At 28.2% G+C, this 14,807-nt stretch overlaps 2 protein-coding genes across 3 annotated transcripts; both read left to right on the top strand.

The window, feature by feature from the left end:
- The first annotated feature begins 1,769 nt into the window (after positions 1-1,769).
- On the top strand, positions 1,770-3,405 carry LOC113869109 (plasma membrane-associated cation-binding protein 1). 2 transcript variants are annotated; one of them, XM_027505261.1, is made up of 4 exons: positions 1,770-2,044; positions 2,177-2,266; positions 2,380-2,464; positions 2,686-3,405. In XM_027505261.1, the coding sequence occupies exons 1-4, from the start codon at positions 1,934-1,936 to the stop codon at positions 3,060-3,062; spliced, it is 663 nt and encodes a 220-aa protein (XP_027361062.1). In that variant the 5' UTR covers positions 1,770-1,933; the 3' UTR covers positions 3,063-3,405. The 2 variants fall into 2 exon arrangements, with proteins under 2 accessions (XP_027361062.1, XP_027361072.1); XM_027505271.1 differs by lacking the exon at positions 2,177-2,266 and having other exon boundaries at positions 1,780-2,044; positions 2,686-3,309.
- Positions 3,406-6,015: 2,610 nt separating this feature from the next.
- On the top strand, positions 6,016-11,776 carry LOC113852275 (transcription factor GTE1-like). The gene is made up of 8 exons (XM_027482512.1): positions 6,016-6,123; positions 7,408-7,602; positions 9,039-9,116; positions 9,329-9,553; positions 9,719-9,817; positions 9,922-9,980; positions 10,963-11,113; positions 11,639-11,776. The coding sequence occupies exons 1-8, from the start codon at positions 6,016-6,018 to the stop codon at positions 11,774-11,776; spliced, it is 1,053 nt and encodes a 350-aa protein (XP_027338313.1).
- Positions 11,777-14,807: the final 3,031 nt, after the last annotated feature.

Here is a 14,807-nt window from a genome sequence, read left to right as displayed (position 1 = left end):
AGGTTTGTTTCATTAAATTAAAATTTAAAATGTTTAGTAAATAAACAAGTTATTTTAGTCTAGAGGTCATAAGCTTCTAGTTTTTTATTTATCTTTTCTATTTTAATATACTTTCTTTTTTATTGTGTTTTTTCCAATCTTTATGCATGTTCTTCTATATTTCTTGAAGTTTTTACTATCACATCTCGAAGATTCAAAATATCATAAGTTTATTAAACATACAAATTTTTAATACATTCTTATACTATTTTATAAACACACACGTATATCAATTATTTTATAAGTATATTTATAAGATATTTTTAATTCAGCATATTAGTTTACAAATATTTAAATTTATTGCTAAATTTACTACAGACTTCCTTTCTTAACAATATTTTTAAGGAACGATTCGGCCAGTTCCAACCGTTTAACAGATTAAATCTGTCAGGAAAGTAATCCAGGCCAAATTTTGTGTTATTTTTGAAAAACCACTATGCTTTAGTTTCTTCTTCGTGAGTATTACTAATAAACCTAACCACACGCGATTATTTAAGTTTGATAACCTTTAATACAATCATATATAAATATACATATTTATTTAATAACTAATTTCAGTATATACGTGTCTGCGCTTTATTTGCGTAGGCTATATTGCTAACCGAGAATTTTTTTCAACGTATGAGGGACAACTTTATGGTTTATATATATGTATATGGTTGTGCGCATATAAATAGTTATATCTATATATAGTGTCAATTTTTAATTATTAGTCAAATAACAACCCATTGCTCATCAGACCTGTTATACGTAGTTAAGTACGTTACCTAATTATTTATCTGCTACTTTTTTTAATTTTTCGAGTTACAACTATTGTTACATAAAAATTTGGATCCCTTGGTTTTGAAGAAGTAAGAGTCAAATTTTTCACAGAAAGAAGAACAAAGAATAGAGAGTGGAGTATATACCTTGGATTAGAGGGCTTCCTGGATAGATACCTTCAACTGCAGTCTACGTTTCAAATCAGTTTTTGTCCACACCACACAAACTGGCAAAGTGTTTTATTTTTCTAATCATGTTGATTAGCTAGCTAGTCCAAACTCCTAACCCCGCTTAGTCCAACCCTTAATATACAAACAATCTTCATTTCTATATTCTAAACAGAAAAGGGTTTGAACAGAATAGAAGTCACTGTGGGCGTGATTGCAGAACCAGCTAAGCCATGTGCCAAGTTTCATTTGAGAAACCAAATTAAACACAAGCGCATTTTTGTCCTGAACAACACCCAAAACATAAATGATAGAGCCAAATTATGAGTTACAGATCAACATCAGAGGTATTAAAATCTATAAAATTAATAAAATGATAGATAACATAAATACAAAATGAAAGGGACCCACATCTGATATTTGCCACCTATGGAATAAGTTGATTGCCAACTGTCATTTCCCCCACAATATGTTTCATTCGCTTTTATATCCCTATGGTTCCCCACATAATTACCACCAACACCTTGTCTTTGAAGCATATCAATCATATCTCCTAGACCTAACTCTTTTAAAATACTTGTGTATTTACATTTTTGTCCTTGCTTCATCTTTGATGTTAACGTGTCATACTAGTTGCATGGGCAGACAGAAGATGGCTGTGAAGTAATTTAAGCAGCACTGTTTGGCTGGCATGAATGGGCAAGCGGTCATGCACGTAATTAGGTTGGAATTTGAAGGCTTGTTTGGTTGTAACTTGGAAGTTTGTATAGTGTGTGTGCTGGATTATTGGTGCCTTGAGAGTGATAAAAACTCGATTTATATATGTGTTGTGTGTGTTAATTTGGAGAGACAAGTGGCTGCAACACTTGCATTGAGTTCGACTTTGATAGTTTGAGTTTGAATATTATAAGTTAAGGTCCACGAGATAGATAGATAGATAGAAAGAAAGAGATTTTGAAACACAGATGGGATACTGGAAGTCTAAGGTTCTTCCCAAGATCAAGAAGGTTTTTGAGAAGAATAGTACTAAGAAAGCTGCTGCTGCTGAGGCCTCGAAGTCCTTCGATGAGTCTAAGGTTTCTCTTCTCAACTTTCTTAACTATGTACATATTTTTCAGTGTTTTCTATTTAAACTTATTTTTATCTGTTAGAAAAGAAGCAGTAGTATAAGGGAATATATATTAATTGCTTTGGTGTTTGGTATATAGGAGGAATACAACAAAGCCTTCGAAGAAAATAAGATTGAACTTCAAACTAAAGTAATTGAAATATACGAGGCTTCATCAACTGAAATCAAGGTGAGAAAATTTAAATATATGTATCAGAATTGAAATGAATAAAGAAAAGTTAAGAACCCACCAATTAATATTGGTTGACATGGCCCTTGTTAAAAAATTTCATCATCTTGCAGGGTTTGGTCAAAGATCGCAATGAAGCTGGGCTAAAGAAGAACACCGCAGCAGTCCACAAGTTCCTAGAAGAGCTTGTTAAAATTGGTAAAGTATTAATTTATAGTCTTTTTTATCTATCTGAAAGTAGCAACTCGGATCTCTATTGTTTTAAAGACAAAACTTAAAAATAAAAACAATTATTAACAAATGTTATTAAATGTACTTCTACCATAAATTTTAATAAAAGGTTTTTATATACTGATTCCATGATCACTGATAATTTATTTATATGTACTTCAACTTAGTACCATGTGAATATATTTCAGATTTCCCTGGATCAAAGGCAGTATCTGAAGCATGTTCCAAGTTTGGACCAGCCTCAGTTTCGGGCCCAGTTTTCTTTGTTTTTGAGAAAGTATCAACTATCATAGTTACAGAAGAGAAAGTTGAGGCCCCTCCTACAGCAACTAAAGCAGAAGAAGAAACAAGCACTGTTCTAGAGAGAGAAATAGTTGTTGAAGAAGAGAAAAAGGAAGAGGAGAAACCACAAGTAACAGAAACAACTGAGAAAAAAGAATCAGAACCATCTTCAGAAGCTAAGATAGAAGAACAACCAGCTGAACCTGTTGCCTCAGATGCTAAAGAAGAGAAACCTGCTGAACCAACTTCAGTAGTTGAACAAGCAGAACCGCCAAAGCCATGATATCTTCAATCTGAATAGCACCTATAGTTGCTGGTTCTTGAAGATGCAAATATACGTGTATCTTTAGTTTGCAAATACTCAAAATTGTTACATACCAATCTCTTATTCTTTTATTTTTCTGTGATTATTGATTTGTGTTTTTGCTTAGTTTGATGTTTTGAGATTTGATAATTGATGTGCATGTGAATGTTTGTTGTGGATCATTCTGTAATTTTCATTTGCAGTTTTTAAGTCAGAGAATTGTGAAGTGCATGAATCATTATTTTTGTTCATCGAATCCTTAGTGTATGTTGTTACATTTAAAGATTTATCAGTTCCATTATGGTAGTCCTGTACTTTGGCTGGATTTTACATTTATTTGCTGCTATGTGTGGGTTCACTTTACTATTAAGTATTGATTTATTATTATTTTTTACATACAACAACAAATTGATAATAAAATATTAATAAATAGTAAATATTTATTAAAATCATAGTATTTAATATTATTAATATATTAAATTTTGTAATTTTAATAAAATTTACTTATATAAATTCTGATTATTTACTTTTTAGATATATGGAAAATTGTTGATCTATGTACACTACACAATTACAGAGAGCACACACAAATTCAGGAAAAGCTAAATAACATATTTGAAATAGAACGCAAGGATATTTTTATTTTTAAAAAAATAAATAGAAAGAGTTGTAAGCGCCTATTTAGAAAAGTATACTATAAGATAAATATATGGTGTAAAAAATAAAAACATCTATATATATCACATAAATACAAAGAATTCTTTAAAAATCTGACATATTATCCTTTACATACATGCCCACTTACAGCACTTTCTTTTAACCAAGTTTAATTAAAGTCATAAATGATTTGAAGTTGAATTATTATTATGCATACTTTTAATTTAAATTAATATAAAAAATTCCAACTATTTTTGTTCCATTATCATTTAAATTTGAAATTTAAGACTTTTTGGACTTTTATTATGTTTAAGTTAAAAATATAAAAATGTTTTAAAATAGTAACAAAACAAATATATTTTTTATTTTATATTTTTTTGAAATTTTTATTTGTATTTTGACTCTATAAATTTTTAAATTTAATACTTTTAATTTTTAATAATTGTCAAATAATGAGATAACTAGTTAAAAAAATTCTACAGGGTCAACTTTTTGTGTAGTTAAATGAGTGAAGGAGATCAAAAGTGTTGAATTTTAAAAAATCAAAATCTCACAAACTTATAGGGATAAAAATGTTTAAATATTTTAAAAATGTATATTTTTTATAATTTAAAATATCATTAAATTATTTTATTTATAAGTAAAAAAAAAGTTAGGGTTAACACCATTCATATTAAAATATAATTTAATAAATAAAATTAGTATATATTGTTCATAATATTATCTATAATTGTAAAATCATCATTTTTAATATTTTAAATTATGTTCAACATAAGAAAATAATCATGCTATGGATGTAAAAAAGTTTCTGAAAAGAAATAAAAATATTTCGAATGAAATAATTGTACAAATTAGAAAGAAAATAACTTGAAAGAGATTAAGACAAGAAAAAAAAAAAACAAAATAAAATAAAATGATAGAATACAATATTGAATCCAAAATAGATATAACAGAGGTCATTTTAATGTTTATTTACCTACATAATTTAAGAATTTAGATCTTTATGTCATTGAATAACATGGTATCATAATATTGAAGAAAAAAATGATTTTTATTAAAACAGAATTTATCATGATTGGTCCTAGAATTTATTATTCATGCTGCATTATTTTTCTATTTAACATGGTTATATCACATTATTCAACTACAAAAGAGAATATAAATATATAATATAAATAATAATAAGTTTTCATATATGATATTTTTATTCTAATATGATATAAATATTTATGTTAATGATATAAATATTTATTTTTTCATTCATATAATGCAATTTTTTTTATGATTTAGATATGACTATAACTGAAGTTAAATATTCATCCCAATATAATCTGAATATTTATCTATGTGTTTAAATATTAATATACTTTTCTTGTAATTACACTATTAAAAAAAATTTATTTTTCTGAAATAAAACATAAATAAAGCACTTCCTCTTTTTGTTGTTTTGATTTTTTTAAGTTTTATTTCAAAAGTTATATTATTTTTAATTTTCAATTCTCATTGATTTTTTGAAAGAAATTTATTGTATAAAAATTAGTTGGAGTAATATTAAAAAAAGATACAGTACTAGCTGGTACGAATATAATTTCCTATTTAACACTTAACTGGTTAATTATCATTTACTATTACGGGTTTCAATTTTTTTCTTCCATTGATTTTTATTTTTATTTTGTACTTAAATCTAGTCACATTAATTTTGTGCTCATTTCATGAAAAATTTTATCAACAATTCTTGTGCAATCTGTGCACATTTTTCAACTGCTGTTTCTCTTAAGGATTTGATTCTTCCATATTAAACAAAATGTATTTTAAAAGTTAAATTATATTAATAATTATTGATTAAAAAAATGAACAATTAATTTTTCAATAAATTTATTTTAAATGCATTAATAATGTAAAGATTTTTTTATCCTAATATTTTTTAATAGTAAATTATCATATCAACAAGAATATTATTTTTTCTAATAATTAATATAAAATTATATCCACAATATACTTTAATTAATTAACAGTATATTTACATGGATGCTGTATCAAAATTAAAATATTTTTAAATTAATTACTGTAATCACATTTTGCTTTATAAAATATATTTTTTTGGTTCTAAAGAAATCAAATATATTATTAAAAGGCACTTTGCTGGGTGACAAACACTTAGTTGTGACAAATAGCACTGTTCTATTATCAGAAAATCTTGTTTGTATCGCAAGTGGAAAAAAGTTTGGAACCTAAACCATAGGTTTCATGCATGTAAATTGAAAAATCAGAGTCAATGGATCCAACATTTGATGTTGCTGCTTTGAATAATCCTAAAGTCACAGAGGACGATTTGAACCGTTTTAGGTATTCTGTCTATGAAATTTCCACGCAAGTTCAAAAGGTTATTTCTTTTTTCATAATTCAAAACTATTTCTCTCTCTCATCTCACTGTTCATATGTCTGTTAAGAGGAGCCGATGAGTTGGAATATCACTCACACGTGTGGATGACATTGCAATTCTCTTTTGAATTTCTTGAGATGCTAAATCTTGTTTTTCTTTAAAATTTTTCTCAGTTGAAAAATTGTTGAGTCTGATTAATATTCTCATCGTGCCATATAATAGAGATAGTAATATTTTATGCCTGTTGAACCAAATTAGACTCTTCGTATATGAATTCACCGGAATATTTAATCAGCATTTTGATAATTTGTACGATATAACTCTTTTTTTAAAAAAATTTAACAATTATTTAGTTTGTTACATATAAATATGAAGTTAATTAATGGTAGAGAATTTGATAATTTTAATGTCTTTTGTTAATTGTTCAGCCTTTCTGATTGTAATTGTGCTGGCAAAGCTCATCCAGGGGTGTTAAGTTTGGATTCAAAGCTGTGACCTCTTTTATTTTATTTTTGCTTTTAGATTTTTTCTCTTGTTTATTTATCTGTCATAGTCGAATTGAGGGTGCAACATACTTTTAGTTTGAAAAATTGTACGTCTTCTGATTATGGTTCTTTTGAACTACAAAATCTGATACTGTATAATGGTTCTTTTGTCAGATTTTGGGAGGATATTTAGTAGGAACGAAAACTAATAATTTTATAGACCTTCTCTATACTACTTATGCTGTTTTCTTTTCTCTCATCCAATGTTTATTGTCTTTAGGGTTCTAATAATATTGCCCGAAAATTTTACTTCAGACAAACTAAAAAATTGATCCAAGATTTTAGCTTCAGTCATTTCTTTTAAAACTAGTTTCATTGTATAAATAATTCCCAACTCTTCACCATAATTGTGGAGAGTTTATGCATTCCTGCTTTCTCTGCACCTAATTGTAAGTTTCCATTGTAATTTTTAAATTGCACACAGGTTTAAAGGTGGAATTGAACTTCCCTTTCAGATCCTTGCACGGGCATAAATCAGCATTTTTTTTTTCATCTTATAAATATCTCATTTGATTCTATGCCATCTGCATTCCAATTACTGTGATGAGATTTCTTTTCGTTAGAATACACATTATTGTATAAATGAAACGTGTTGGCTTTTTATCAATGTTTATGGTCTAGGGAATGTTTAATATTTTGTTAAGCACAAATTGCTGCTATGCATTATGAGTTTATAGTATTATAAGTTTGAACTTGAAATTGAGTTAAAAAAATTATTTGTGTCATGTCTTGCATGTAGCTTGAGAAGCAAGTTACTGAGGTTGAACAGTTCTACCGTTCCACTGATGTTCAAGTAAATAGTGCCAAGGACAAAGGGCGGGAGAAGCATCTTGCTGGCACTAAGAAGCCACAGCATGGTGCTTCAAGTAAGGAAGCTACTCCTTCAGACACAATGCAAGAGCTCATGCGCCAGTTTTCCCTTATACTGCATCAGGCAAGTGCTAATACCTTACAAATATTTTTATTATTTCAGATGTCAATTGTCTGACTAAGATGCAATCATGGACCCTTTTTAGTGGTACTGAGCATTTTCAGTGTCTCAAAACTGAAATTAGAGTAGGAACTCATCATCCTACTTTTATCAGTAACCATCTTTATTGAATCTTTTATCTGCCTTCAATGGTAGCATCATTGATTGTTTTACTATTAATTGGCTTTGTGTGCTCCTTGGCCATATGGGCTTGTATTGAAACTTGAAATTTCATATTTCCCTATACTAAGTTCAGATTATTCATCCACGTACTTGTCATCTTGCCTATGTGGCTCTATGAGGCTCCTCTTGACTGTGTTATAACTTGCTTGCACCTGGGTACCAGTGCAGTTACTAATTTATTGGGCTTTCTTTGTTGCATACCATCTATTTACCTGCCCTGCAACCTGAATACCCAACTAATTTCTACTTATTTTTTCACTTGTTTTTGTTAGTCTTGATTTGAGCTTTTCTCCCATTCCTAATGTGGGTCTTACGGGGGCTGGGAGGGGCTCACTGACAATTTTGGATTTCTTATATTATACTTGTTTCTTCTCTTCATGCCATTAATGTAAAAAACAATGTATTTTAAGTTTTGCTCATCAAATTAAATGTTTTTTGCATTCTCCCTCTAGGATTTTATTTAGCTTTTTTTTTCACAAGTACTTTAACTTTTTTTCGTTATCAATGCAGTTTTACTTAGTTTTTATATTTCTTTTTTTCTTTGTGTTATTGTCATTTGTCACTCTATTTTCTCTTAGCATGTGTCACTAATCAATTCTGTCAAAAACTTAAAGTTTCCCAGCTTTACACAAGGTAATATAATCAGACATTATTTGTGTAATTGGTACAGAAAAAGTACACTCCTACAAGCTTTAGTTTGTTTTTATCTAACCATGGCAATTTCAAGTTTTTGAAAAATTGAAGACCATGAATGTACTCTCACTTCTAATAATCTTGTTTAGTTTTATCTTTTACTTGTTTTATACATGAGGAGGTTATTCCAAGGTTTAAATGTACCATAAGATTTTCTGTTCATTTTAAGAGTCAACAGGCATGAATTACACGTTAGTAATTATCAGTTGGTACTGAGTACCTGTTGCCCGCTGCAAAAAGCTTCTATGGTTGACCTGATGGCCACCAGTTGCCTACATTCTATCACCTTCCAGCTATATTTACTTAATTGTACATAAGCAAATAAATTGTTGTACGCTGATTGTTTATTTTCTTGAAAGGAATATCTTCTTACTTCTATTGAGAATAATAAAGCAGAAGCAGTAATTGCTTATCTTTTTCATTATTTAATTGAATAACCTCCTGTTTTTCTGCTGAATCTTTTAAATTGATTGCACCGAGTTTCCTGCAGAAAATCAATGACAATACCTTTTGTTTCTTCTCAGATGACCCAGCATAAATGGGCTTGGCCCTTCATGGAACCTGTAGATGTTGAAGGTCTTGGACTGTATGACTATTATGAGGTATTTCTTTTTCTTGATCTAGACTACAGATATCTTATTCATATAAAGTACATTTGAAATCATGTTTGAACTTAAAAGCATGTATACTTGTACACTTTCAGAAAATAAATATTGTTTAGATGTTTTGCTTGGTTAGTGTTAGTTGTCTTTTATATCTGAGTTATTTGTTTACTATTTTCTTCTAAAAATTTTGTTTAATTTTCTTCCCCTAGATTATTGAAAAGCCTATGGATTTCACTACGATAAAAAGAAAAATGGATGCTAAGGATGGTTCTGGTTATAAGAATGTACGGGAGATATATTCTGATGTCAGGTTGATTTTCAAGAATGCAATGAAATACAATGATGAAAAGAATGACATCCATGTTATGGCAAAGACATTGCTGGAAAAATTTGAGAAGAAATGGCTGCAGCTTTTGCCTAAAGTTGCTCGTGTGGTAATTTGTTTTTCCAAAATATTTTCCTTTCTTCTGCATGAATGAAACTTTCTAATAAACAATTTTGAAGTTGCACATATGGAAATAGTAAAATAGTAGTGATTTTAGTGATCCTATGTCATATTTAACCATATGTCCATTACCTTTCATATTTGATTATCTCAGGAAAATGGACTATTAAAGGAAGAAGCACAAGTGCAGTTGGAAACACAGCTTGCTCAAAAAGCCACTTATGCCAATATGGCTAGGGATATAAACGTTGCGGTTGTTTGAATATTTTCTTGTTACAGTTGTGTTTAAAATCAATTGATTTATGTTACTTAAAAGTATATCAGATGGTTAATGTGTTTGATTACTTGCTGTGTCAGCTGTGTGATGTTGATTTGAACTTGAATAGACTCAAAGCAATGGTGATGGAAAAGTGCAGGTTTGTGAAAGAGTCATCCCTTATTACTCATTTAATTATTTTTACCTGGTGATCAAGGTCAAACTGCAATAAGTATTATATGCCATCTGTTTACTGTCTTGTCTTTAACGTTGAAGTTTAAATGTTATTAAAATCATAAGACTACCAATTATCAACGAGATTAAAGTTTGTATTTGGAAATACGTTAAAGACCTATTAACATGAATACAATGCAAAGGCTACAACTATTAGCATTAAAGTAAACTTGAATCCATGATCATTCAAATGTAAATCTTAACACGCACTAATTTCAGAGAAGGTTATTGAACAAGAAGATTTGATGAAAGGTATCCTCCTTCTTGGCATTAGCTTCCCTGTCTCACTCATGCTGTCGAAATATTCTGTTATTGAAAGATAGTGTGTCATTCTGGTGTTCTTTGTGGTTCATTGGTTAGGTAAATAAATGTTTTTCGATTACATTTTTTTGTTTCTAAATTAACTATTAAAAAAAATTGTTTAAGGTTCAAGCACAATTCAATCTAATTAACACTTCATACAGGTAAAGCAAACAAATTCTGATAATATTTGAGACTTGAGTATCTTTAGCCAATTATACTGCTTATGAAATCATTAAATCCTTTGTGTTATTTAGACTGGTGTGCATACTCATGGAGCTGTACTGGATTTTCCTATAGCTAGATTTGCATAATCAGGGAATACACACACATACATTTCATTTACAAACTGCAATAGTGTTGAACCCTTTTACCCTTGTATGGTGTATGAATGGCGTACCGTTTTTTAAAGTCACAAGGACTAGTGCGGATAGCAATATATTATTTAATCAGTCAGTAATAATTGGTTCACAAATATTTATCTTTTCATAATTTGATCCAGTAAGTACTCATGACCTTGAGTTAGGTGTGGTTCTTTTTATAGGTCCATAATGTGGCATTGTTTTGATTATGCTTATTTTGCACTGATTCTGTTGGCAATATTGCAGGAAACTATCAACTCAGGAGAAACTGGCACTTACAACTGCTCTCAGCAGACTGACTCTTGAAAACCTCACGAGAGCATTGCAAATAGTTTCTGAGAATAACCCAACCTTCCAACTTAATGTTGACGAAGTCAACCTTGACCTTGATGCCCAGGTTTATCATTTTATCCTATAGCTAATAATGTTTGTTGTCATTCTTTTTCTTTAAGAGTAATATTATTTATGCATCAAATTTTTATGACAATATCTACGAGGGAGAGAGAGGAGAAGATAAAAAAGTGTATGATTATGTAATGGAGAGAAATAAAGAAAAAAAAAAAGGAAGGGGTAAAATTTTGTTGTATTTATATTAAGATATATTTAATTTTTGTTGATACTTATTTACAAACTAATCTTATATTTAAAAAACTTACATTTTAATCTTTACAAAGTGTTACGTTTTTTATTTGTGACTATAACATCATTAAAATGAATGGTAACTTTTTCTATATCAAACATAAATTTACAAAACATTCGCCTAAATTCAAAAGCATAAGTTTTCTAGGTTGAGGAATTCAATTGTAAATTAATATATATATATATAAACCTTAATAATATTCTCCTTTGTCCATCTTATCCGAAGTTTTTCTTGTATAACAAATGCTTTCCAGATACTTAGTAAATTTGCTAATTTATACAGAGTGACTACACTCTCTGGAGACTAAACATCTTTGTGAAAAGAGCACTGGAAGATCAGGAAAAAGCTGCCCGGGACATAGTTGTTAATGACAACGATAACATTGAAGACAAGAAAAACAACAAAAGGAAGAGATTGTGATCCCTTTGTTTCGTCCTTCACATCCATATAAAGAACTAAGAAGCTATCTTAGCTTTGATTGAGCAGGATCCTCAAGAAACTTCTTAATAATTTGACAAAATGCTATGAAAAAATCGTTTACAATTTTATTAATGATTAGAAAAATATTACTTTATTTTTGCTTTATTTTCATTTCATAAGATTCATTGAAAAAATGGTGGAAACATTTTATATTTTCACCTTCTCAAATAACGCTGAAGCTCTAATTTGAAAATAATACTAAAAATACTTACAAAATTGTAACCAGTATTGTCCTATGTAAACAACAGTTGAAAAACAGGTTTCGCCAAATGAAAAAACAAATTTCTAGACACTTGATTTTGGAAATTCCTTAAAATTTAGTAAATGGATAACTTACAGCGGCCAAGGACACATGTCAACTAACATTATAACATAAAGAGTAATGATTAGGGATGATAAGGAATAAATTATCCGATCAACACTCATAAAATTGACTCGCAACAGGTTAAGTTTTTATTTGTAACTTTCTCTTGTTTACTTGGCAGAAAAAAAATTATGGAATGAATGTTAGAATTTTTTCGTAAATTAGTGTGAGCTACAATCAAATGTGGTTTCTTATATTTGTCAAAAAAAGAAGAAGAAGCTAATATTATGATACTCAAGTTAACTGATAATGTGATTAATTGATAAAAGACTTTAGACACTTAATATTAATATATATTAAAAATAAAGTAGGCCTTAACTTAAAAGCATGTGATAGAAAGAATTAGAGTTAATATTTTATATATTTGATTAGGTCTCTTTTATAGTGATTGACAAGTTAATAATTATATGAGTTGTTTCACAATTTCAACTATCAAAAATTGTCTTTTGAGAGTGTGACTTATGGAGAAGGTCTAACTTATCACTTCTTATAGAATTGAGAGATTGAGTACCACGACTTTCATACAAAAGTTATGTCTTTAATAAGTAAATTTAAAATTTTATTATAATTATTATTAGTATTTCTAATTATTTTTGGTATTCTATTTTTATATAGTCTCGTTTGAATAGTTTTTTACTTACAGTGGACCAATTTGGAAAAATAAAAATTCAACTCACTTTTAATTTTTAGAAAACTTTTGTAGATGCTTTTGTAAAATTTTGGTCAAGATAAAAGTTTCATTGTTTATTTAATTTAATTTTATATCTTATGTTTTCTACTTAGTTCAAAGTTCTTTTATAGGCATAATTATTTTACTTTTTTAAATGGATAAATTTTGTATGCAAAATAAGAGGTTGAGAAATTTAATATAAATATTTATGTTATTCAAAATAAAAGAATACATATTCAAAGATATAAAAATATATCTAATTATATTTTTTATAATATTAACATAAAAATATATTTACTAATAAAGTAAATCATAAAAGTTATTTTTTCATATTTTTAATAGAAAAAATTATTTACTATTTTATATTATTTAACTAGATTAATACAATTTAATTATTACATTGGTAATATGAGATTAAATTTTTTTAATTTATTTATATATGACACATATAAAATATTTTTCATGCAGATATTTTTTAAATAAAATTATATTAATATTTAAATCATTAAGTGAATTGCTAAAGCTAGTCATCGAAGCTACCTCAAGAGGTCATTTAGTGGGCATATCCCACAAGATGTCTATTGTATAAAATCACTTCAAGAAAAAAATCATTAATAGAGAAGAAAAAGTTATATACAATTATTGCAACAAGCAATTGACAGATAGAAGATCAGATGAAACAAATTATTTGCATAAACATTTTCAAACTTGTAAGAGGAGGCCATATAAGGATACAAGATAATCAATCTTATTAAGAGAACAAAAGAAAATAAACAGATCATCTCCTTATTTGATTAGTTATCACTTTGATCCAGAAAAATCAAAAAGAGATATTACTTTTATGATAATAATTCATAAGTATCCACTTTCTATGGTAGACAATTTGGAGTTTAGAGTATACTCTGAAGGCTTCCAACCTTTATTCAAGGTTACTAGTCGAAACACAATAGAAGGTGACATTATCAAAATCTATCAGAATGAAAAATTGAAAACTATGAGAGTCTTAGAGAAGATTGGAAGTAGAATTGTTTTCACAACAACCATGTGGACAACTAGCAATCAAAAGAAAGAGTTTATAACCATCATAGCTCACTACATTACTCATGATTGGAATATGCAAAGTTGTATATTGAGTTATAATTTTTGTGATCATTGTATGATATATTTATTTTCTATTATTTGCATATAATATTTTAATTATTTCAATGTTTATATATATATATATATATATATATGTATGTATAAATTCATTTTTACATTAATAGATTTGTACATGTGGAATATCCACACACAGCAGAAACCTTGTCTAAAGTGTTGGTTGAATGCATGCTAGATTGGAATATTGATAGAAAGTTATTTACTATTACTTTGGATACTTGTAATATAAATGACTCTCTTGTTAGTTTGTTATTACAAAAACTTGATTGATCTTCTCTTATGCTTGATGGTAAGTTGTTTCACATGAGATGTTATGCACATATTCTTAATTTAATTGCTCAAGATGGTTTAAATGCCCTTAGAGATAGTATAGAAAAAGTTAGGAATAGTGTTACTTTTTGGACGACTACACCTAAAAGAGAACAAATCTTTAGACAAACAATACGTCAAATCAAAGTTTCTGTTACAAAGAAACTTATACTTGATTGCAAGACAAGATGAAATTCTACTTATTACATGCTTGTTGTTGCATTGACTTATAAAGACGTTTTTATTCATTTGAAAACAAGAGAGCATATGTATAGATGTGTCCCTACAACAAATGAGTGGGAAATTGTTAAAGAAATTTGTAATAAATTAGAAGTTTTTAATCGCGTAACTGAGATACTTTTTAGGACACAATATCCTACAACAAATATTTTCTTTCCATTTGTTTGTGAAATAAAATTATCTTTGCAACAATGACAAATTTGTTCAATTGATGCTATTAGAAATATGGC

The sequence above is a fragment of the Abrus precatorius genome, unplaced genomic scaffold (assembly GCF_003935025.1).
Source record: "Abrus precatorius isolate BTA unplaced genomic scaffold, Abrus_2018 Scaffold10, whole genome shotgun sequence".
Classification (NCBI taxonomy): domain Eukaryota; kingdom Viridiplantae; phylum Streptophyta; class Magnoliopsida; order Fabales; family Fabaceae; genus Abrus; species Abrus precatorius.
Note: the sequence above shows the minus strand (reverse complement) of the source record. Positions and strands in the feature narration are given on the sequence as shown.

Excerpts from the sequence above, each read along its gene's own strand:
- LOC113869109 (XM_027505261.1), top strand. The coding sequence starts at position 1,934 with ATGGGATACTGGAAGTCTAAGGTTCTTCCCAAGATCAAGAAGGTTTTT. Across the intron at positions 2,267-2,379 it reads CTTCATCAACTGAAATCAAG|GGTTTGGTCAAAGATCGCAA; the intron begins GTGAGAAAATTT and ends ATCATCTTGCAG. Across the intron at positions 2,465-2,685 it reads AGAAGAGCTTGTTAAAATTG|ATTTCCCTGGATCAAAGGCA; the intron begins GTAAAGTATTAA and ends AATATATTTCAG.
- LOC113852275 (XM_027482512.1), top strand. The coding sequence starts at position 6,016 with ATGGATCCAACATTTGATGTTGCTGCTTTGAATAATCCTAAAGTCACA. Across the intron at positions 9,818-9,921 it reads CTAGGGATATAAACGTTGCG|CTGTGTGATGTTGATTTGAA; the intron begins GTTGTTTGAATA and ends TTGCTGTGTCAG. Across the intron at positions 9,981-10,962 it reads ATGGTGATGGAAAAGTGCAG|GAAACTATCAACTCAGGAGA; the intron begins GTTTGTGAAAGA and ends GCAATATTGCAG.